The 21743-nt window shown below is 48.6% G+C and overlaps 3 protein-coding genes across 4 annotated transcripts; 1 reads left to right on the top strand and 2 right to left on the bottom strand.

Moving 5' to 3' along the window:
- The first annotated feature begins 437 nt into the window (after positions 1-437).
- LOC123442739 (DNA excision repair protein CSB) lies at positions 438-5900 on the top strand. Of its 2 annotated transcripts, XM_045118867.1 has the most exons (7): positions 438-757; positions 906-1048; positions 1177-1767; positions 1861-2257; positions 2400-3874; positions 4418-4846; positions 4938-5900. In XM_045118867.1, the coding sequence occupies exons 2-7, from the start codon at positions 956-958 to the stop codon at positions 5613-5615; spliced, it is 3663 nt and encodes a 1220-aa protein (XP_044974802.1). In that variant the 5' UTR covers positions 438-757; positions 906-955; the 3' UTR covers positions 5616-5900. The 2 variants fall into 2 exon arrangements, with proteins under 2 accessions (XP_044974802.1, XP_044974801.1); XM_045118866.1 differs by lacking the exon at positions 438-757 and having other exon boundaries at positions 819-1048.
- A 925-nt stretch (positions 5901-6825) lies between these two features.
- On the bottom strand, positions 6826-8458 carry LOC123441422 (disease resistance protein PIK6-NP-like). The gene is made up of 2 exons (XM_045117863.1): positions 7338-8458; positions 6826-7219 (listed from the first exon to the last, which is right to left on the bottom strand). The coding sequence occupies exon 1, from the start codon at positions 8456-8458 to the stop codon at positions 7340-7342; it is 1119 nt and encodes a 372-aa protein (XP_044973798.1). The 3' UTR covers positions 6826-7219; positions 7338-7339.
- Positions 8459-8504: 46 nt separating this feature from the next.
- On the bottom strand, positions 8505-15640 carry LOC123439393 (disease resistance protein PIK6-NP-like). Its single transcript, XM_045116109.1, has 2 exons — positions 14801-15640; positions 8505-9269 (listed from the first exon to the last, which is right to left on the bottom strand). The coding sequence occupies exon 1, from the start codon at positions 15638-15640 to the stop codon at positions 14894-14896; it is 747 nt and encodes a 248-aa protein (XP_044972044.1). The 3' UTR covers positions 8505-9269; positions 14801-14893.
- Positions 15641-21743: the final 6103 nt, after the last annotated feature.

The raw sequence follows: 21743 nt of genomic DNA, 5'->3' as shown, positions 1-21743 counted from the left end.
TAATAAAATTATCGACGATAAGGTGTCCAGGAACAACCACGGGTTGTTCTTCGAAGATGACATTAGGGAGAATAATCTTTAGCCTGCTTGCTAAGACCTTCATCCCGATGCCTTTGAAGAAAAAATGCGTCGAAAAACCGTCAGGGCGGGGTGGTAATGTCAGGTTCGTGCACTCCGGCTCTAATACATGGATTTCAACCTATTATTCGTCAATATTGTTTTTTTTTTGGCCCCGGCACGTTGAAATAGAGAAATGATTTGACCAATATATCAATAGTCAGATCAGAAAACAATAGATAGGCCAACTACGTAGATTGACATTTAAACAGAGGAGCGAATGCACCGTGTCAATGTGTCATACGTGTATGTCCTGATAACCGTAGACACGCACGCGCTCCATTTTCTCAAGATTTTGTTTTGTTGGGGTACAACGAAAAGTTTTATTCCTGCCCCCAAAGCCGGCCGTTGAACCGACTCCGGGAGAGGGAGAGGGAGTCGTCTTCTTCCTCCCCTCCGACTCCGGCTCCGACCCCGACTCCTCCCCAAATTCGGCCGGACCCAATCCAACCCATCGATCCCGCCGCCCCGTCCCCTCCCCTCCCCTTCCTCTCCCCCGACCCACCACCCCGCACCCAACGCCCCGCCCTCGCGCGCTTGCCCTAGGCCTGCCGCCGACGCCTCGGGCCCCCCGCCCCTCGCCGCCGGAGCCGCCTCCCCCTCCTCCTCGCGGCCGACTCTTCCCCCGCTGGGTGTTCAGGTACGAGCTTGGCCTGATATACACGGGTGCTGGGTTCGCGTTGCCTGCACGCCGCCTAGATCCGCCGGAAGAAGGTTTCTTTGGGGTTTCAGTTCGACCGAACCCGCCCGCCAAGTTGGTTAACTCTCGTCCGTGCCCGCGCCTATAGGTGAATTCATCGACAACCAAGGCGGCTTCTTCCCTGCTTACTGATCCACAATGGGGGAGGAGGACGACGACCAGCGCCTGCTGCACAGCCTCGGCGTCACCTCCGCCAACATCGACGACATCGAGAGGAAGATCCTGTCGCAGGCAACGGCCCACCCCCTCATCCCTTCATTCGTTTTCTTCCCGTGCGCAACGAAACCAGAAACAATTTCTCACAGGGGGAGTTCGTACCTCTTGTCAGTGCCACGTTTCATTTCCTTTTTCTTTTGCAGGCGAAAACCGACCCGAAGAAGCATGACGCCGAGACGTCGGGGCCGGCCGCCGTCGGTGACCAGGAGAGTAGCCTGACAACGCCTCAAGACGATGCTCAGGCCAAGCTGCACCAGAAACTGCGGTCTGTGCAGCTTGAGATCGACGCCGTGGCTTCAACCCTTGGAGGGGCTAAACAAGCCGCTGGAAAGAAAGGCGGTGGGGGAAGCTCGGGTAGCGCTGATGCCGAGGATAAGAAGAAGAAGAAGAAGGAGAAGGTGAAGGAGGAGGAGAATGCTGATGAAGACGCCCCTCGTGGAGGAGCCCTCCAGCAAGCGCTTGCCGCCGAGCGGCTCAGGAGCCTCAAGAGGGCCAAGGTGCAGATTCAGAGAGAGATATTGCAGTCCGGACCTGGCCCGTCTGGATCGGGCAACCAAAAAGACAAGATGCTGGCGATGATAGTTGAGGACGAGCCGAGGCGGAAGAAGTCGCTGAAGCCGCCTGGTGGTCCTAAGAAGAAGTCGCCGACGCGTCGGTTGAAAACCGTCACCTATGATGATGACGACGACTTTGATGCAGTGCTCGATGGAGCTTCTGCGGGGTTCATGGAGACTGTGAGTTATTAGCCTAACTAACACTTGGGGCTCTTGTATTATGTACTTATTGTTTTGTTACTCTGCCTCCTGATGTTACATTCTGTTCTGTAGGAAAGGGAAGAGCTGATCAGGAAGGGTCTGCTGACACCGTTTCACAAGTTGAAGGGCTTTGAGAAGCGCGTTGAACACCCTGGAACTTCTAGCAGGCTAAATGACTCTGCAGAACAAGCCGAGGAAACCATGGAAGCTTCCAGCATTGCTAAAGTTGCTCAGGCAATGCAGAACATGGCACAAAGCCGCCCAACTACCAAATTGCTTGATGCGGAGTTCTTGCCTAAGCTGGATGCACCGACTGCCCCGTTTCAAAGGCTTGGAGTACCACTAAAACGCCCTGGCCTTCCGAGTTCAGATGAGCGGAAAAACAAAAGGCTAAAAAGTAAGACCAAGAGACCATTGCCTGGCAAGAAATGGATGAATGCCAATTCAAAGAAGGAGTCATTATTGGATGGTATGCCAAGGCCTCTTCAGCCTTCAGAGCTTTTTTGCTTTAGTGTTATTCTATGCACATGGAAAATGCAGTCAGGTTTCCTTATTTGCTACTACTTTGTACCAAGATACCTCAGTGAACTTATCATATCTGGTTTCTGCAGTTGCAGATGAGGATGTTGGAGATGCAGCCGCATCAGTTTCTGTGTCTGAGAATGAAGATGAAATAATAGAAGATTCTGATGAGTTACCTCCAGTCATCCTTGAAGGTGGTTTAAGAATTCCTGGCTCCGTTTACACGCAGCTGTTTGACTACCAAAAAGTGGGAGTGCAGTGGTTATGGGAGTTACATTGTCAAAGGGCTGGTGGAATAATTGGCGATGAAATGGGCTTAGGAAAGACCGTGCAGGTCTTATCATTTCTTGGTGCTTTGCATGACAGTGGTATGTACAAGCCTAGCATTGTTATCTGTCCTGTGACCCTTTTGCAACAGTGGCGAAGGGAGGCCAGTAAATGGTATCCGAAATTCAAAGTTGAGATCTTACATGATTCTGCAAACAGTTCAAGTAAAAAGGGCAAGAGATACAGTGATTCTGAGAGTGATGTTTCTTGGGATAGCGATCAGGAAGAGGTTACACGCGTGAAGCCTGCACAAAAGTGGGATGACTTGATTTCACGTGTTGTAAATTCAGGGTCAGGCTTGCTTCTGACGACATATGAGCAGCTAAGAATCATACGGGAGAAGTTGCTTGATATAGAATGGGGATATGCTGTATTGGATGAGGGTCACCGCATAAGGAATCCTAATGCCGAGGTAACTCTGGTGTGCAAGCAATTGCAGACTGTGCACAGGATAATTATGACAGGAGCGCCTATTCAGAATAAACTTTCAGAACTGTGGTCTCTCTTTGATTTCGTGTTCCCTGGGAAATTAGGCGTCCTGCCGGTGTTCGAGACCGAGTTCTCTGTTCCAATAACTGTCGGAGGGTATGCTAATGCAACACCGTTGCAAGTGTCCACAGCGTACAGATGTGCTGTTGTCTTGCGTGACTTGATCATGCCGTATCTTCTTAGGAGAATGAAAGCAGATGTCAATGCACAGCTTCCCAAGAAAACAGAGCAGGTTCTTTTCTGTAGTTTAACTCAAGAGCAACGTGCTACTTATCGTGCATTTCTTGCTAGTTCAGAGGTGGAACAAATATTTGATGGTAACAGAAACTCCCTTTACGGGATAGATGTCCTAAGGAAGATATGCAATCATCCTGATCTTCTTGAGAGAGAACAAGCCGCTCAGAATCCTGATTATGGGAATATTGAAAGAAGTGGAAAGATGAAAGTGGTTGAGCAAGTACTAAAAGTCTGGAAAGATCAAGGTCATCGCGTTCTTCTTTTTGCTCAGACCCAACAGATGCTTGACATTTTGGAGAGCTTCTTGATTGCCCGCGACTACCAATATCGAAGAATGGACGGACTTACACCTCCAAAGCAAAGAATGGCACTCATTGATGAGTTCAATAATACAGATGAGATTTTTATTTTCATTCTGACAACAAAAGTTGGTGGATTGGGTACGAATTTGACTGGGGCAAACAGGGTTATAATATTTGATCCTGACTGGAACCCTTCGACAGACATGCAGGTATAGCCCATGTGGAGTTTGGTCCGCCCTGTCTATAATTCTGTACCTACCATCTTGTAACCTTCGTAGATGCATTGGCATTCGATAAAATTACATTAAGGTTTCATTATCTTACCTTTTGGACTTTGAAGAGAGGGTTGACATCCAAAACTGGATGCCAATGAGTGATGACATGGTAGATACTCCCTCTGTCCTAAATATAGGGTGTATAGTTTTTGGCACGGAAATTAAAGAACGCACGTAGAGGGAAAATTTCACAAGTTTTGGGTGAGATTACACCTCACTAATTGACATAAGAAAATAGAAGAGCTTACCTGATATAAGGAAATGTAATCAAATCCCCAAAACAAATATCCAAACAAGTGGTGCAATGCAATACACCTTATATTTTGGATTTTTTCTCAAAAATCTATACATCTTATATCAAGGAACAGAGGGAGTAATATATTTTTAAGGCGTTCTCTGTTTAGATAGCAGCAAAGATAATCTCCTGTTGTTTCGACAAGTGATCACGCTAACCTGATTAAACTTTTGGTGGACTAGGCCAGGGAACGAGCATGGCGAATTGGGCAAAAAAGAGATGTGACAGTTTACAGGTTGATCACACGTGGGACTATAGAGGAGAAAGTCTACCATCGACAAATATACAAGCATTTCCTCACAAACAAAGTACTGAAAAACCCTCAGCAAAGGAGGTTCTTCAAAGCCAGAGACATGAAAGATTTATTCACATTGCAAGATGATGACAAGAATGGTTCCACTGAAACATCAAACATTTTTGGCCAATTGTCTGAAGATGTGAACGTCGGTGCTCCAGATGGCGAGGAGCGAGGCGAGCGCTCTTCAGCTTTACCGACCAGCGCAGGGGCTGAAACTTCTGTTGATGGAAATGGGAAATCAGACATTAAACCTGACCAAGCGGATGAAGAATCCAACATTTTGAAGAATCTTTTTGATGCGCAGGGCGTTCATGTAAGTAATATGTGCTGATACCAGTCTCTGTTCTTTTTTCTTTTTCTGTTCAATATTTTGTAAATAACCCTTAGATTCTTTACTTGCACAGAGTGCTGTAAATCATGATGCCATAATGAGCGCTAACGACGATCAGAAGCTGCGGCTAGAAGCAGAAGCTTCACAGGTGGCACAAAGGGCAGCTGAGGCTTTACGCCAATCACGGATGCTCAGAAGCCGTGATGATTTTGCTGTTCCCACATGGACAGGAAGAGCTGGTGCTGCTGGAGCTCCATCCTCTGTCCGCAGGAAATTTGGGTCGACACTCAACACCCAGCTGGTTAGTTCTTCACAGCCGTCAGAAGGTTCTAACGGCAGCAGGGTTCAAAGTCTTCAGGTGGGCGCTCTGCATGGCAAAGCGCTGTCCTCTGCCGAGCTTTTGGCTAAGATGCGTGGAACGCGAGAGGGAGCAGCTTCAGATGCACTGGAACATCAGCTCAGTCTGGGCTCCTCTTCCAACCAAAGACCAGGCTCGACAGAGAACGGGCGCACATCAAACTCTTCTTCTAGCAGGAACATGATTGTGCAGCCTGAGGTCCTGATCCGCCAGCTGTGCACCTACATACAACAGAATGGTGGCTCCGCCAGCTCGACGAGCTTGACGGAACATTTTAAGAACCGCATACAGCCCAAGGATATGTTGGTGTTCAAGAACCTGCTGAAGGAAATAGCAACCTTACAAAGGGGCGCAGGCGGCGCGGCATGGGTGCTGAAGCCCGAGTATGGGTAAATTTGCAGCTGTAGTTCATGGGTGCAAATTTTTGATTAAGAGTAGATTCTCGCATAAAAAAAATCATTTAGATAGGATATTGATGCAGAGATGGAAATTTTCTCTTAAATCTTCTGATATGGCTGACAAATTCTTTTTTGCATAGAAGAGATGGCACAAGAATGTTAGTTAGGTGGCACCTTTTTTTCTTCCCAGTTAAACACTGGTTTGCGGCCTTTTATCCTTTTCTGGTGTACATGTTTACAGGGAAACAGACTGCAATCTGAATTTACGAGTACTGCTTTCTGTCTCTGTGTTTTTACTTAAATTAATATTTTTAGGTGTCGTTCTGTTTCTGTATGAGGGCGGTGTGGTTACTTTCTTTCATGTATGGTTGTTTCAAATATACTTTTATGGATCATATATTACTCCATATGCACTTGCCAGGCATCGGTTATGCGGGGACTCTATTTGATCAAACAATTGTTGTGAATAATTATTTTAGTCCCCCCCCCCCCCCCCCCCCCCCCACACACCACCACCACCACCTCTATGTTTATATCTCCCTTGTAGTTTTTTCAGATTTGTGGAAGATGATGTACATTTTGAGCTGAAACTACACTAGTTCTGGTTCTTATTATGAAAGTAATACTCTGGTGTATCTCTGAATTCTGGTTGGTGGAGGTGGTGTATCTTGAGATCAAACTGAATTTGCAGTTTCTGGTTGTGCATGTAGCAGCAGAGTGTGCAAAACTCTAATTGATATCCTAGGACTGTTTTGCTTTCATCCACAAGCAAAACGTTGAATCGAGAAGCAGAACATTCATTCCACAAGCAAAAAAAAATCTGTGGGTCTGCATCACGGTGATGCGTGATGCACAGACCGAGGTGACCCCCTTGTCGAAAAAAAAGCATAACAATTCTATGGCTGTGTGAGGAAGAAAATAATTCAAGATATGTGAGGATACAAACTGAAGTAGAATGCTGGGTAACGAACGAAACGCACCTGAAACATGTACAGTACACATTAGCAAGGATGTTACTTAAAACGTGGGCATTTTAAAGCAAACATTTCTGACGCTTTCACTATTGTGATAACTTCAATATTTCGAAGGTACTATAGTCCGCTCTTTAATAGCTGTACTCTAGTTGCATCAACAGGATATAATGGATATATATAAAAGCATGATGAAATCAGCTTGGAAGAAATACCAAAATATACTCATGGGAATGATAAGTAAAATTTTCCTAGCGAGATCCATTGCAAAAACATCGAACTGTTAAGCAGCAAAAGGGAAAAGGGGTGATGAGTTTTGCGCACTATGAGGAAACCCACTGCTAGCATCAGTTTTTGCTGAACCATGGGACAAAAACCTGATAGCATCGTCGCCTAAAAAAAATGAAAGGTAGCTTATTACAATCCCAGAGCTTGGTAAAAAAAAAGAATCCAGGTGCATAGATTAAGTAGTGGTATAATCTCTTGGTGCACGCCATTCATCAGTTGCAGGTGCAGATTGATAATAGTTGAAGTGAAGATCGATCGAGGAGGAGCTTGCTTGGAAAGGAAGTGTAGTAGGTACCACATTAATTGCCGTGGCGACAATTAGTTAATTAGCTTGAGACGCCTGCAAATAGAGGTCATATATATAAGTGTAAAGGATATATTGGACATATTGGGCACATACAGGCTGTATGTAAAGCTGAAAACTACTTTTACTCAGTTAGAAGTATGCATGTACTTACCCTCACCAAATATTGACTGTAAGGTTAGGACGGTTGGGATGTTGGTTGGCTACGAGCTCCAGCGCGACCACAGCTTCATTCTCATGAGCTGCATCTGGACGGATGGTAGCTTTCACTTTCTGGAGTGAATGTAGGTTTTCCCAGCTACCAAACTCAAACACAAATATTCTGTCACGCTTCAACTGATTCACTTGGAGATAAGTGTACTCAAGGGATTCAAGGCTCGGCATCGCTCCCTGCAGAAACCTCAGCGGTGCAGGTGTACAAAAGTACCTCAACTTGGGGAATAACTCCCCCACGACATCTGGGAGAAAGTCCTGCGAGTTGCCAAACCCTTGATCACTCAACCATAGAGTAATGAGCTCTGGGAAACTCCCAAGAATCTCCATATCCCGCGCCTTCACTTCCTTCAGCATGAGCGATAAACTGGTGACTTTCGGGATAAGCGACGGGCTTATCCACGCCGGCAATATGTTGCTCTCCGTTCTTAGGCTGAGTTCACGCAGTTGTCGAGGTGGTACATAACCTTCCCAGTCTTGGTGTCCAATACTCACACTATAAAGAAAGTCAATGCCCAGAACTTCGATCTTTTGCAGTTTGACAAGAGACTTCACCAGCGCTTTCATCTGGTTATCATTCAAGACTCGGCCATCAAAAGAGAAAAGGTTGAGATTCCTCAGCATCGTCAGCTTGCCCAGCTCTGCTACAAACTCAGGAGACCAAGTGTCAAATACCAACAGTAGCTTTTCCAATGATGTTAGGTTTCCCAGCAAATGCATCCCAACTGTTACTTCACGGACTTTAAAATGCAAGCACTTGAGTTGCCTTAGCAGACCAAAACTTTGTGGCAATTCTTCTATTCCAGTACTCTCCAAGTCCAGTGTCTGCAAAAACTTCAGATTCCCTATTTCTTCTGGTAGCTTATCTATTGGCATGTTCCGCAATCCCAGGAACCTCAAATGGATCAAACTCCCAAGATGGCCTAGATGATAAATGCCATCTGCAATAGAACTACAATCTTCCATATCTAGGACACGTAAAGCTTCAAAACTTGAAAGTGATGGCATCACATGAACATCACATTGGGTGACACTGAATGACCTCAACTGTTGGGTGCACATGTTAGCCAGATAGTCATCCTTCTCTAAGACTCTCCTTTGAATGGCTAACCTACGAGCATTAATTTGGTAAGATATCCTTTGATCATTAACATCCCAGACCCTAACAAAATTCTCTTCATTTGACAATAGACATATCATATCAAGCACCAAATCGTGGACACGACAACCAATCAGGAAGCAAGAGCCGTAACTGCCCCAGACGGGTTGTATCATACTTCTATTCACCAACTCACTGAAGTATCTCTCTCCAAGCTCATATTGCCCTATCCCCTGTTCCTCCTCGATAAAACCTTCACCTACCCACTTCCAGATCAAAGTGTCTTTGTAGATTGTGTAGTCTTCTGGATATATGCTTAGATACAGCAAACAAGGTCTCAGATAATAGGGTAGATCATAATAGCTAAATAGTAATATCTTTCTTGTATTGTCTACCACTTGGTTTTTTCGGTGCTCAAAACCAATTGAGTCATAGACCTTAGACCAATCCTCTCTCGCTTTATCATCTAACAAACTAGCCATTGTAAGGATAGCTAATGGTACACCACCGCATCTCTGTAACATTTTTTCAGACATCTCAAGCGGATGATCAAAAGGGCATTTGCTTTTATCACCATATAATCTCATATACAACAAATTTTCAGAGTTGCCGGGAGAAAGTGGCTTTAGCTGGTAAGCCTCACCGGACTTTTTGGCGACTTCGAAACTACGAGTAGTTGTGATTATTTTACTTCCACAATTACTATCCTTCAAGGCACAACTGATTATTCCCCATGCTTCTACATCCCATATATCATCAATAACAATAAAGTACCTATCCACATAAGATCACCATATGCATGAAATTAGTAATTAAAGCTTGTGCATAATATATGTATTAAAGAAGATACAACAGCCATCTGGAAGACCATCCAAAAATTGTAGTTGGTAGGAACTAGGGTTCTACCGGCCCTCTGCCTTAGGTTATAAGGGTAGGAGGGAGGTTGGAGGAGACGAGGACATCACGGCCGGCGCGACGGCGCCGTCTCGGTGCAGGGAGGAGGCGGTGGCTAGGGTTAGTGTTCCGGCTCCTCTGGGAGCCGGGCAATAGAATTGTTTTATGGCTTAATTCCAAAAGGTGTCTTACAACTGTTTATATAAGCTCCAAGGTAATAGAAATAAGGAAACATGGGCTAAGCTCCTAACTTAACTAAGATAACTTGGGCTAAGCCCTTAACTAAACGGGCCCATTGGACCTCCTCCGACTATAAGTCACGCCGGTCATAACATCTCTCCCCGCCTGTGCAAACAGCTCGTGCTCGAGCTGGAAGTCTGGAAAATGCTGGCGGAACTCGTCAAGCTGCTGCCAAGTGGCATCCTTCTCCGGAAGACCTTGCCACTGGATCAACAAGCGCCACACTCCGCGACGTAGCTGGACCTGCAACACCTTTGCCAGTCCTGGAAGGACTCGTCCGTTGGAGGTAGGAGGTAGCACTGGTGTTGCTGCCGACTGTTCTCCATGGAAGGGCTTCAGCAACCCCACATGGAACATGTCCTGGATGCGGGCCCCGGCTGGAAGCTGTAGGCGGTAGGCCACCTTGTCGGTGCGCTCCACCACAGAAAATGGCCCTGCGTAGCGAGGGCCCAGCTTGCGCTTAGCATGAGGGTCCAAGGACTGCGTGGAGCGTTGAAGGAGGCGTAGCCACACCCAGCCGCCCATCGCAAACTCTACGTCGCGGTGATGATCGTCGTAGTAGCGATTGGACAACTGCTGAGCTTGGAGAAGGCGTTGGCGCACCTCTGCAAGCATCTCGTCCCGGTTGCGAACCACGTCGCCCATCGCCTTAGTCCGAGCCGTCTCAAGGTCAACCCGCAGGATAGGCGGGGGAGGTTGGCCATAGACCACCTCGAATGACGTGGCACGCAGGTCGGAGTGATAAGAGGTGTTGTAGCAGTACTCCGCCCATGCCAGCCAATCCACCCATGCACGGGGATGGTCACCTGTAACACAATGCAAATACATGGCGATCACCTTGTTCACCACCTCGGACTGGCCGTTCGTCTGAGGGTGAAAGGCCGTACTGAGGCGGAGCTTCATGCCCACGAGGCGGAAGAGATCACGCCAGACATGCCCCGTGAACACCGGGTCCCGGTCACTGACGATCGAAGCCAGAAATCCGTGGAGACGGACAATTCCACCGAAGAAGGCACGAGCCACGGAGGCGACCGTGTAGGGATGGCCAAGCTCGATGAAGTGGGCGTACTTGGAGAAGCGGCCGACCACCATGAGGATAACGGACTTGCAGCCCACCTTTGGGAGGCCCTCGATGAAGTCCAGGAAGATATCGGCCCAGACTTGAGAGGGCACCTCCAAGGGCTGCAGCAGCCCAGCCGGATGCAGTGTCTCCGTCTTGTTACGCTGGCACGTAACACAATACCGCACCCAGTCCCGGACCAAGGCATGATCATCGGGGATGTATAAATCAACGCGGAGATGATGGAGGGTCTTCTGCACACCCTCGTGGCCGACCGAGTGGGCCAGCAGCAGGACCTGGTGACGGAGATCGTTGTGATCTGGCACAAAGAGGCGACACCCATGTAGGAGCAACCCATCCGCTAAGCGCCACAGCTCGGCCAGGTCGCCGGCTGTGAGGCGCTGTCGAAGAAGCTGAGCGGCCAGTGCGTCCGAGGTGGCCCGACGGATGTAGTCAAGGAGGGCGAAGGAGGGCCCCGAGCGGATGCAGAGAGCCGTCCCGTCGGAGTAATTGTAGAAGCGCCACGTATCGTCCGATTAGCGGACGAGGAGGACCGGCGCCAAAAATAGCGATGTGGAGATCTGGATAATGCCCAAAGCGAGCATGAGTGCGCACTGCCGCTCCAGCTCGTCCTTCTGCAACTGGGGGTAGCGGTAGGGGTGCACCGCAACCGGCGTTGTGCCCGGCAGAAGACGAATGCGGTGATCATACGCCCGGGCTGGCAAAAGGCCCTGAGGCTTGTCGAAGAGGTCATGGTGCTGCTGCAAGAGATGATCCAACAGGGGGTGCTCAGGCCCTATGTCAGTCGCTGCCAGCTGAAGCTGCGGCGTCGCTGGGGAGGCGCCGCCCACGCCCGCCCACTGGATGCGGCGACCCATGCGCCAGAAAGTCATCGGCATGGCATCGAAGTCCTAGAGAATGGGGCCGAGGGTCCGCAAGAAGTCGACGCCGAGGATGAAGTCGAAGCAGCCCAGATCAATGCCGGCGCACGTGATGGTAAAGTGCTCGCCGCCGATGGTGACAGGCACGTTCCGGGCGATCCCATGGCACTGGAGGTGGTCGTCGTTAGCCACGGTGACCCGGAGTTGCTCCCTGCCCGTCGACTGAAGCGCTAAGTGGCGCATCGTCGACTCGGTCAAGAAGTTATGTGTGGAGCCCGTATCCAGGAGGGCCACCAGGCGCTCGCCGTTGATCATTACCGGCAAGAGCATAGTTCGCTCGTCTCAAATCCCGCGAGCGCGTGGAGGGATACCACGAGAGCCGCGCCGAAGCGGGCGCCAGGGCAATGTAAACCGCCACTGGGCCGGCCAAGTCACCAGGCCCGTCGGTGGCAGTGTCCTCCTCGACGTAGTCGGTCGCCTCCAGGTAGAAGAGGCGCGGGCATACATGGCCTGGTACGTATGGCTCGTCGCAGCTATTGCAAAGCCCCTCGCGACGGTGCTCGAACTGCTTGGCTGGGGTGAGTCGGCAGAAGGCTCGTGGTGCGGTCGGAGCGGGGGCCGCCATCGGGCCCGGGGTGGCCGCCCTGGTGATGGTGCTGTCTGGGCCGGTCGGCCTGGCTGCCGGGCGCCTTGAGCCGGAGCCTCCTGTTGAAGGGCCTGCGCGCGACGCTCGAAAGCTCGTGTGTAATACATGGCCATCTGGAGGTCCTGCGGTCTGTGGAGCTCGACGTCCACGTGGATGTGATCCGGCAGTCCGCCCACAAAGAGCTCGCCCCGCTGATGAGCCGACACGCCGGGCGCGTGACACGCAAGGGCCTGGAAGCAGTCGGCAAAGTCCTGCACCGTGGAGGTGAAGGGAAGGCGGCCGAGCTCCGCCAGCCGGCTCCCTTGGATCGGGGGCTCGAAGCACAGGAGGTAGAGCTCGCGGAAACGCTCCCAAGGGGGCATGCCGCCCCTCGTCCTGTTCCAGAGCGTAATACCACATTTGTGCGGCGCCTCGGAGGTGATACGACGCGAGCCAGGTGCGTTTCGACGCTAGTGTCCGTTGGCCCCGGAAAAACTGGTCACATTGGTTGAGCCAGTTCAGGGGGTCCTCGGTGCCTTCGTAGGCCAGTTTGGTGAAGCGCAGCGGCGTGTGGGTAGGGCCGCCCTGGTGGTAGGGTTCATCGGCGCGGAGCAGCGGAGGGGTCTGTGCCGGGTACCCGTCGGGGACGTCGAAGCTGGAAGGCCCGCCGTACTGGGTGTGCGGCGGTGCCGAGGCTGTCGTGTAGACCGGCTTTGACGACTCGGTCACCCAGGCCGGTAGCCGTGACGGGGAGGGGAGGAACCGAAGCTGGTTGAGCGGCACCCTCGGCGCGGTGGTCGGGCCCGGCCCGGAGGTGGTGGGAGTCGGCGGCGGCAGCTGTAGGGTCCAAGCGAGCGCGTCGGTTGCTCCCAGGGTAGCCAGGACAGTCCGGCGCTCGCTGGTGGTGGCACGACCAGGTATAGCCGGATGCCCTGGACGACGGTAGCCAGGTCGCGGATCGCGTCGGTCTGCTCTTCCAGGGTGAGGACGGCAGGTGGCGGCGCGGGCAGGTGTAGGCCGCCGGCCGTGGTGATTATCGAGGTGGTAGTGGGGGGCGATAGCGCAACGGCGGAGGCGGGCGGCGGTGATGACATGATCGAACGAGAGTCTCGTGATACCAAACTGGTAGAAACTAGGGTTCTACCGGCCCTCTGCCTTAGGTTATAAGGGTAGGAGGGAGGTTGGAGGAGACGAGGACGCCGCGGTCGGCGCGATGGCGCCGTCTCCGCGCAGGGTTGAGGCGGCAGCGAGTAGTGGAGGCGGTGGCCAGGGTTAGGGTTCCGGCTCCCAGAGTAGTTGAGGCGGTGGCTAGGGTTAGGGTTCCGGTTCCTCTCGGAGCCGGGCAATAGAATTGTCTTATTGGTTAATTCCAAAAGGTGTCTTACAATTGTTTATATAAGCTCTAAGGTAATAGAAATAAGGAAACTCGGGCTAAGCCCCTAACTTAACTAAGATAACTTGGACTAAGTCCTTAACTAAACTGGCCCATTGGACCTCCTCCGGCTATATGTCACGCTGTCATAATAAATCAAAGGAATATGGCTACCACTACAAGATAAATATATATTGCCATGTGTTGGTTTACCAATGTCTTCTTAGTGGTTGGGACTCTAATTCTGGTTAAATTCATTTCAAAATAAATAATAATAAGGGCAGTCCAGCATACAATAAACAATTAATATCTCTTGGATATTAAATTCAGTTTCAAAATCTAAGTTCAAACTGATGTTTAGTCTTCATACTTTTCATGGAGCATTGGGAAAAATTGGATGTTACTGTTCAAGAGCCAGTTGATACAAGCATGAAAATATTAAAACAAAGGTATTTTGTAATCTAAAAATAGTAAAATACATTAGAACCAACACCTAATATGCAAAGAGAAAGGTGTGATAGCTCCCGGGTGCTTGGGCACCCTATATGAACAGTAAAATCTCAAAAATAGAAAACAAAATCAAAAAAATCTGAAACTTTGCAGCATCAACGATGATCAAACTTTATAGGTTCCTACAAGTTTTCATGTCAAAATATCATGTAGAGAAAGATGTACAAACAAGTTTCAGATTACAGCGCTAAAAGTGCTCAAAACTTCAAGCATTGAAATATTTTTCGTGTGTAGAGCTCCTCGAATAGTTTTTTGGCATGAAAACTTGCAAACACCTACAAAATTTCATCATCTTTGATGCTGCAAAGTTTCAGATTTTTCTTATTTTATTTTCTATTTCTTTTGATTTTACTGTTTATAAAGGGTGCCTAGGCACCCGAGAGCTAAAAATCCACTCTCAATATGCAAATCGTACTGAAGACAAAACTCAAAGACAATAATCCAGTTGCTCCTAATTCGTATGTTCAATACACTCAAGACAAAGTTATGTATACTGAATTGCTGATACATATGCACTAATAACGAAAAGATGAACTCCAATTCTTTTGTATTTAATTTCGGTGACATCCATAAATATCATTTATTTCCCGAATTTAATCATATTTTAGGTACTCGGTAGTTATTAGTGATGACATTGAGCTATATTCCATGAACGACAATGCATACAAACTTAGTTATTATCTGAGATAAACTAACTCCGGTAATAGGTGGTTTGGTGCGTACCTTTTATTCTCAAGTAATTCCTGGAGTTCTACTATGAGCTGCTTTTCATCCAGCTTTTGTGCATTGGATTTTCTGTAGCCTTCCTTGTCAAGCTCAAGAAAAATGTCCCTGAGAATTAACTTTCTTCACATCGGGCTTGCGACCCACCGAAACAAAAGCCTTGAGCATGAATTTTGCTTGAAGCTTCTGATGTACTACTTTGGCAATAGTTGTTTTGCCAAGTCCTCCAATTCCAAAAATGGAGAGAATCTTCAATTGTTGCTTGGTCACGTCCCCATCCCCATCTGTGAGCTTCTTGGTTATCTCGTCCTTTGCGGCATCGATGCCAACAAGCTCTTTCTCCTCTTTGAACAAAGCCAACAGACGAGGGTCAACGGGAGTTGGGGCTGCAGCTAGATTAGCAACCGCATCATTGACCCCGTACCTGTCACGCCTATCGGCCACCTCCTTGACTTGGATCTTGATGCCTTTAATCTTCTTCGCAATCTTACGACGAGCCTTGCCCTTGGGAACCAGGTTCCCCATCTTCTTCAGTAGCTCCTTGAGCTTATGTGAGTTGGCGGCGGGCTCGGAGCCCTCGACACTTGCCAGGAAGCTGTCAACCACATCCTCCATGACGTATGACAGCTCCCTGACCTCGTCGGCCCAGATCTTCACCTGCCTGTCAAGCTGGTCCCGCGGCACATCCGCCACCTTGCGGAGAGCTTCGTGCATGCTCGGAAGCTCTTTGGTGAGGAACTCGACGTCTTGCTTCACACCCTTCTGCAGGTTGTACTCCTCGTTGAGAAGCTGGAAGAGCTTGGGGATGAGGGCGCCCATGGCCCCCGTCACCACCTGCATAGCTGGAGCTTGGAGGAGTGGATCAGTGCGAGCTAATGGAAACTGAGTGTGAATTCATCTATGCACTCATAGATACAACAGCCGTGCGTACGTAGTAGGTGGACAGTGTATATTCCGTGCAACCCCCGAGGCCAGATCTAGCGTAATTTGCGTTCTTAGCATACTCTAATCTCACACTTGGACAAAAGATCGACAGTCAGCACATGTGCTCACCTAAGTAAGCTGCCCGTTGGCACTGATCACGCACATACGGAGTGTAGTATAAATATGCAGTATGTGACAGTATCTTGACTGCTTTTTACCGTTGGACCGATGTCGGGGAAATAAACTAGCTAAGTCCTGCCAGCCGGCTTACAAGCTGATGTAGAATGGAGCAGAATACTGATTAGCACTACTCGAAAGACTGAATGGTCGGCGAGTGGGTTCAGATTTAACCTAAAATACTGATAAAAGTGGTGTCAAGAGACTCAAGGCCAGACATGAACCAGATGCAACAAAACCTAAAATACTGTTCACAAGACAGCCTAGTGTCCCGTATAGTTTAATTAAGCACTAGGCTTAAACAATGTAAAAATTGCTCTCTCAGGCATGAAATGCTAAAAGCTCACTGTTAGAGTTGTGTCGAATATTATTGTACAAGGTAGGTTACAGTTGAACTCTGAGTAGTATTGTGTTTAGATAGGATATGGAGTCGTGTCCTGATAGGACACATGTATCCTAGGCCTCTCATATATTTGGGGGTAGACACACGATGTAACCTAGGCCAACAGAATTGCACAGGTACGCGGGGGGAGCCGGCGACGTGTGCAGGCGCCCGGGCGGCCGAGGTGCGGTATTGTGACGGTGTCATGGGGAGGAGCGCCCGTAGTCAGGCCCCGGGGATGTAGCCATGCTGGTAAACCTCGTTAACAAATCTCGGTGTCGTGCTCGTATGATTGCTTGGTCCTCGGTAGATCGACGGATTGTCTCAGATTATTCTAACAAGCGGTATCATGAGCAAGGTTCGAAGAGGTCGTGGTTGTTGATCTTGAGGTGGAGTAGAATTCGTCGAGATGGATCACTCGTGGTGGATGCTTGGCGAGGAAATTCTACGTTCGATTAGAAGTAACCGGAAGAGCAGACAGCAGCAACGGCTAACAGACACTAGTGGGGACGGGGCCTTTAGCCCCGGCCCGTAAGGGGCTTTAGTCCCGGTTCACCAACCGGGACTAAAGGGGCGGGACTAAAGGCCTAACGTTTAGTCCCGGCCCTGTTACAAGGCGGGACTAAAGGTGCTCCACGTGGGCGTCTCGTAGCGCCCCAGGGGCAGGACCTTTAGTCCCGGTTCCTTACACGGACCGGGACTAAAGAGTTTCAGATTTTGCTTATTTTTGGGTTTTTTTTAATGAAATTATTTTTGGGTTTTAGGGTTTTAGGGTTTAGGTGTTCGGGAGATTAACGTGATGCCTCGTTTGGTGTTCGGGAATTAGTTTTCATATAATTTAAATAGAAATAATTATGTATATATATATGTTGGGGCATAGTTTATGCCTAAGTAATTTTGGTGATTAATGACAGTACCGTAAAGGACTAACCGTGTGTGTTAAGGTTTCACATAACACACGTCAATGGCACAAGATGACTCGTCTCCTCATTCATGGAACGGAAGCACGGCGCTCTCTACGTTCTCTTTATTTGAGTCATAGGAAAGCCGTACTATTAAGAGGGGATCCGTAGTGGAAAGGTTTGGGTGGAATCTATCTTTGCACGCGCACACTTCACATATTCTCCCTTACCTTCATCTCTGGTGCGGCCTCCGCCACTTTGTTTCTTGTCTCTTTGCAAAATGGTCCCCAGCGGTAGTACCGCTCGCCCTAGCGATAGTACCGCTGGACTGCTAGCGGTAGTACCACTGCAGCCAGCGGTAGTACCGCTAGCTGGCGGTAGTACCGCCCCTGGTCGGCGGTAGTACCGCTCCAGGAGCTTAGTACCGCTTGCCTAGCGGTTGTTCGTGGACGGACCTTTTTGCGAAGACTTTCTTGGCGGTAGTAGTGCTTTTGCACTACCAGGGGCCAGCGGTAGTACCGCTGGAGTTCCAGCGGTAGTACCGCTGCTTCCAGCGGTAGTACCGCCAGGCGGCGGTAGTACCGCCCCTGGTCAGCGGTAGTACCGCTGGAATGCCAGCGGTAGTACCGCTGCAGCCAGCGGTAGTACCGCTGGAGATCGGGCAGAGAGTGGGAAAACGGTCTGATTTTCCCCCCACTATATAAAGGGTTCTTCTAGCTGAGGAACCCCATCTCTTACCTCTCTAAGCTCCATTGTTGCGCCCCAAGCTCAAAAGTGCCCGATCTCTCTCCCTAGCCAATCAAACTTGTTGATTCTTTAGGGATTGGTTGAGAAGGCCTAGATCCACACTTCCACCAAGAGAAAAGTTGATTCCCCCACCAATCCCTTGGGGATCTTGTTACTCTTGGGTGTTTGAGCATCCTAGACGGTTGAGGTCACCTCGAAGCCATATTCCATTGTGGTGAAGCTCCGTGGTCTAGTTGGGAGCCTCCAAGCTTTGTATGGAGTTGCCCAACCTTGTTTGTAAAGGTTCGGTCGCCGCCTTCAAGGGCACCTATAGTGGAATCACGGTACCTTGCATCGTGCGAGGGCGTGAGGAGAATACGGTGGCCTTAGTGGCTTTTTGGGGAGCATTGTGACTCCACACCTCTCCAACGGAGACGTACTTCCTGTCAAAGGGAAGGAACTTCGGTAACACATCCTCGTCTCCATCGGTTCCACTTGTGGTTATCTCTATCCTTTACTTTGTAATTGCTTATGCTTGTGACTATATCTTACTTGTCTTAATAGCTCTCGTTGTTAGCTTCTTTAGGGTTCACCTCATTGTCATATTATTTGTGAACCCGTATGGTGTTTACCTTAACTTGCTAAGATTAATTAAAAAGTGGTCGTTGTCTATTCACCCCCCCTCTAGCCAACCATATCGATCCTTTCAATTGGTATCAGAGCCACATCTCCTTATTAAGGATTTAACCACCCGAAGAGTATGGAAGGCGGAGAGGAAATTAACCATGGGCAACCCGAGGACATGGACTTGACTTCGGTCACAAGGGACGACTTGAATACGGCTATGGCAGCCCTCAAGACGTCCTTGACGAACGAAGTCAAGACCATGCTTAAAGAGTTAATTAAGGGTCCTAAAAGTTCACCCGAACCGGCTATAGTGGTTAAACCCACCATCACCGATTCGTAGGCCAACTCCTCTAAGGAAGCGGCTAAAGGTATGCGACCTGCTTCATCTCACGAAAAGGATGGGACTGGAACATATGCCTCAGTTCCACACCCCATGGTCTATGGAGGACCCGTTCCCGCACCTCGTCTTAATCCTGTTGGTCCTCCTCCTAAGCTTGTGAAAGGTGACTTTGCTAACTGGGTATTTTCTATTAAGTCTCATTTGAATCAGAGCTCAACAAACTTGTGGAGAATTATCGAGAAAGGATATTATCCCCATGACCCAAGCAACCTCACTCCAAGAGAAGATGCGGGCAATCAATATAATCACTCTGCGTTGTTTATTCTCCAGTCTGCTGTGCCACCTGAAGATCTTCCCCACTTACGTCCCTTCACATTGGCCAAGGATTGTTGGGAGCATATTATGGAGTTGTACAAGGGAAGCTCAAGCATTCAACGATCCAACTATGAAGTGATACTTGATAAGGCCGATGAGTTTGTGATGAAGGAAGACGAGGACCCTCGTGATCTCTATCGGAGGGTGACTGCTGTTGCTGTGGCGCTAAAGGATCATGGGAGTAAGGATGTGGATGATACATGGGTCAAGCGCAAGTTCCTCAAAGCCATCATGCCTTTCAACAAAGCCATGTCATCTATCATTCGTCAGCGGCCAGACTTCCACTCCTTGTCTTCTAGTGAGGTGTTGGATGAGTTCATTGCAATGTCAATCATGAACGAAACAGTCGACAATGCACTTGCTCGTGTTCGATCAAAGACAACTTCACCCAACCTTGCGTTGAAAGCAAGAGCAATGCTTGAAGAAGAAGAAGAAGATGAGGAAGAGGAGAGCTGCCCTGAAGACACAAAGTATGCCTATCATGAGCACATGGCTCTTGCATCAAGGCAATTCTGGGGCAATAAAAGGAACTCAAGACCCACCTTCACCAAGAACAACTCGAGTGGATTCAAACCCAAACAACGAGTAAGGACATGTTATAACTGTGGCAACGTGAGTCACTTTGTGGCAGAATGTCCCTATGAGAAAAGGGAAGACAACGGAGGCAAGCTCATTCGCAAAGACAAAACCAAATCATTTCCAATCAAGAACAACTTTGTGAAGAAACCTCACCCAAAAGGGATGGTGGCCCTGGAAGAGTATCCTTCCGATGATGATGGTGATGATGATGATACAGTGGCAACGGCAACTGTTGCTATTGCCACTACCTCTTCCCAGAAGGTGTCTCTCTTCAACGCCCCCAACGAGAACCACATCACCAAGTGCCTCATGGCAAAAGGTATCAATCAGGTAACTCCCATCATTAAGGCCAACATTGCTTATGCTCCTTCATTGTTAAATTGTGTTGAAGATAGTGATGTTGGGGAACTTAATGAGCATGATCTTGATAAGTTTCTATGCACTATTAAGGGAGAACCCAGGAAGCACTTTGTTGCTCTCTTGGAACAACTGGGTGAGGCCACTGACCTCATTGAGTCTCATGAGGAGACCATCTCCGAGCTTTAGGGACATAGTCGTGACTATGCCGATGAAATTGCCGAATTATCTAGTGCTCTAGAAGAGGAGCACACTCTTCGTTTGGCTCTTGAGGAGTCATATAACGATGACTGCGCTAAAATGCAAAAGAAACAAGATCATGATGTTGTTCTTACTCGCATGCTTAAATATGAAAAGTATTCTCTTGGGGTTGGCCATGACAGACTCAAAGAGGAGTTTGACATACTTGAAAAGGCCCACAAAGCCTTGAAAGGTGCTCATTTCTCTCTGAAAGAGTCTCATGATCAACTCCAAGCAAAGCTTACCAAGGAGATCTCTACTTGTGCTCCCTTTGTGTTAATTGATAATACTTGTGCAACTAACCCCTGTTGTGAGCATGTTCATCTTGTGGAGGAAAATGCCAAGTTAAAGGAGAAACTTGATAAGGGCCTTGTGGCATGCATACAAGGTGAGAAGAGTCTGAACGATCTCTTGAGCACTCAAAAGGGTGTTGTAGGAAAGGAAGGACTTGGACTTACCTCCAAGTCAAAAGGTAAAAGGAAGAACAAGAACAAACGATCTCTCACCCTCATGGACATCTTTGTCAAAGAGGGTGAGGGGACTCAGAAGGTGAACAGGAACAAGGTGGACTATGGGAACCCCAAGAAGGGCAAAACCGTTCCTACTAACACAGCCGGCAAACTCAATTCTTCTTATGTTTTGTGTTGTGCTAGTGATGGGCATGTTTATGCCAGATTTGTTGGTTCCTACGATGAGGATATTGAATGGGCTATCTGGGTTCCTAAGACCCTTGTCTCTAACATGAAAGGACCCATTAAAAAATGGGTACCTAAAACCAAGCCTTGATTTATTGCAGGAGTTTGCTTCCGGTGGGGTGTCATGGTTGCTCGATAGTGGAGCAACAAATCATATGACCGGAAGCAAGGACTTAGTGGTGGATGTGCATCCTTCTCCATCTATGCCCACCCATGTCCAATTCGCCGATGCATCCTCTTCAAAGGTATTGGGATTTGGTAAGGTGGTCGTCTCTCAAGATTTATCTATTGAGAAGGTCATGCTTGTTGAGTCACTTGCCTACAATTTAGTTCCGGTTCGTCAACTTGCAATTATGGGTTTTTCCACATTCTTTAATATTGACACTGTGGTCCTCCTGAGGAGCAAGACTCTTAAAGTAGCCTATGTTGGACATGTCGAAAATGGTCTTTATGTGGTGAACTTCTCAAAGCGACCCACTAAGACTGGGACATGTTTAATGGCTAAAGTTGACGTGGGCTGGCTTTGGCATCGCCGTTTAGCTCATGTCAATATGAGATCTTTGCAAAGTCTTCTGACAGGGGACCATGTTCGTGGACTAAAAATGTGAGCTTTGCTAAA

Source organism: Hordeum vulgare, chromosome 3H (genome assembly GCF_904849725.1).
Source record: "Hordeum vulgare subsp. vulgare chromosome 3H, MorexV3_pseudomolecules_assembly, whole genome shotgun sequence".
Lineage (NCBI taxonomy): Eukaryota > Viridiplantae > Streptophyta > Magnoliopsida > Poales > Poaceae > Hordeum > Hordeum vulgare.
The sequence above is the reverse complement of the archived record's forward strand: the minus strand, read 5'-3'. Positions and strand labels throughout refer to the sequence as shown.

Bases quoted from the DNA above. Each gene is read 5' to 3' on its own strand.
- LOC123441422 (XM_045117863.1), bottom strand. From the start codon at position 8,458: ATGTGCACCCAACAGTTGAGGTCATTCAGTGTCACCCAATGTGATGTT.
- LOC123439393 (XM_045116109.1), bottom strand. From the start codon at position 15,640: ATGCAGGTGGTGACGGGGGCCATGGGCGCCCTCATCCCCAAGCTCTTC.
- LOC123442739 (XM_045118867.1), top strand. From the start codon at position 956: ATGGGGGAGGAGGACGACGACCAGCGCCTGCTGCACAGCCTCGGCGTC. The intron at 1,049-1,176 runs GCAACGGCCCAC...TTTCTTTTGCAG, and splicing joins AGAGGAAGATCCTGTCGCAG to GCGAAAACCGACCCGAAGAA. The intron at 3,875-4,417 runs GTATAGCCCATG...TTGGTGGACTAG, and splicing joins ACCCTTCGACAGACATGCAG to GCCAGGGAACGAGCATGGCG.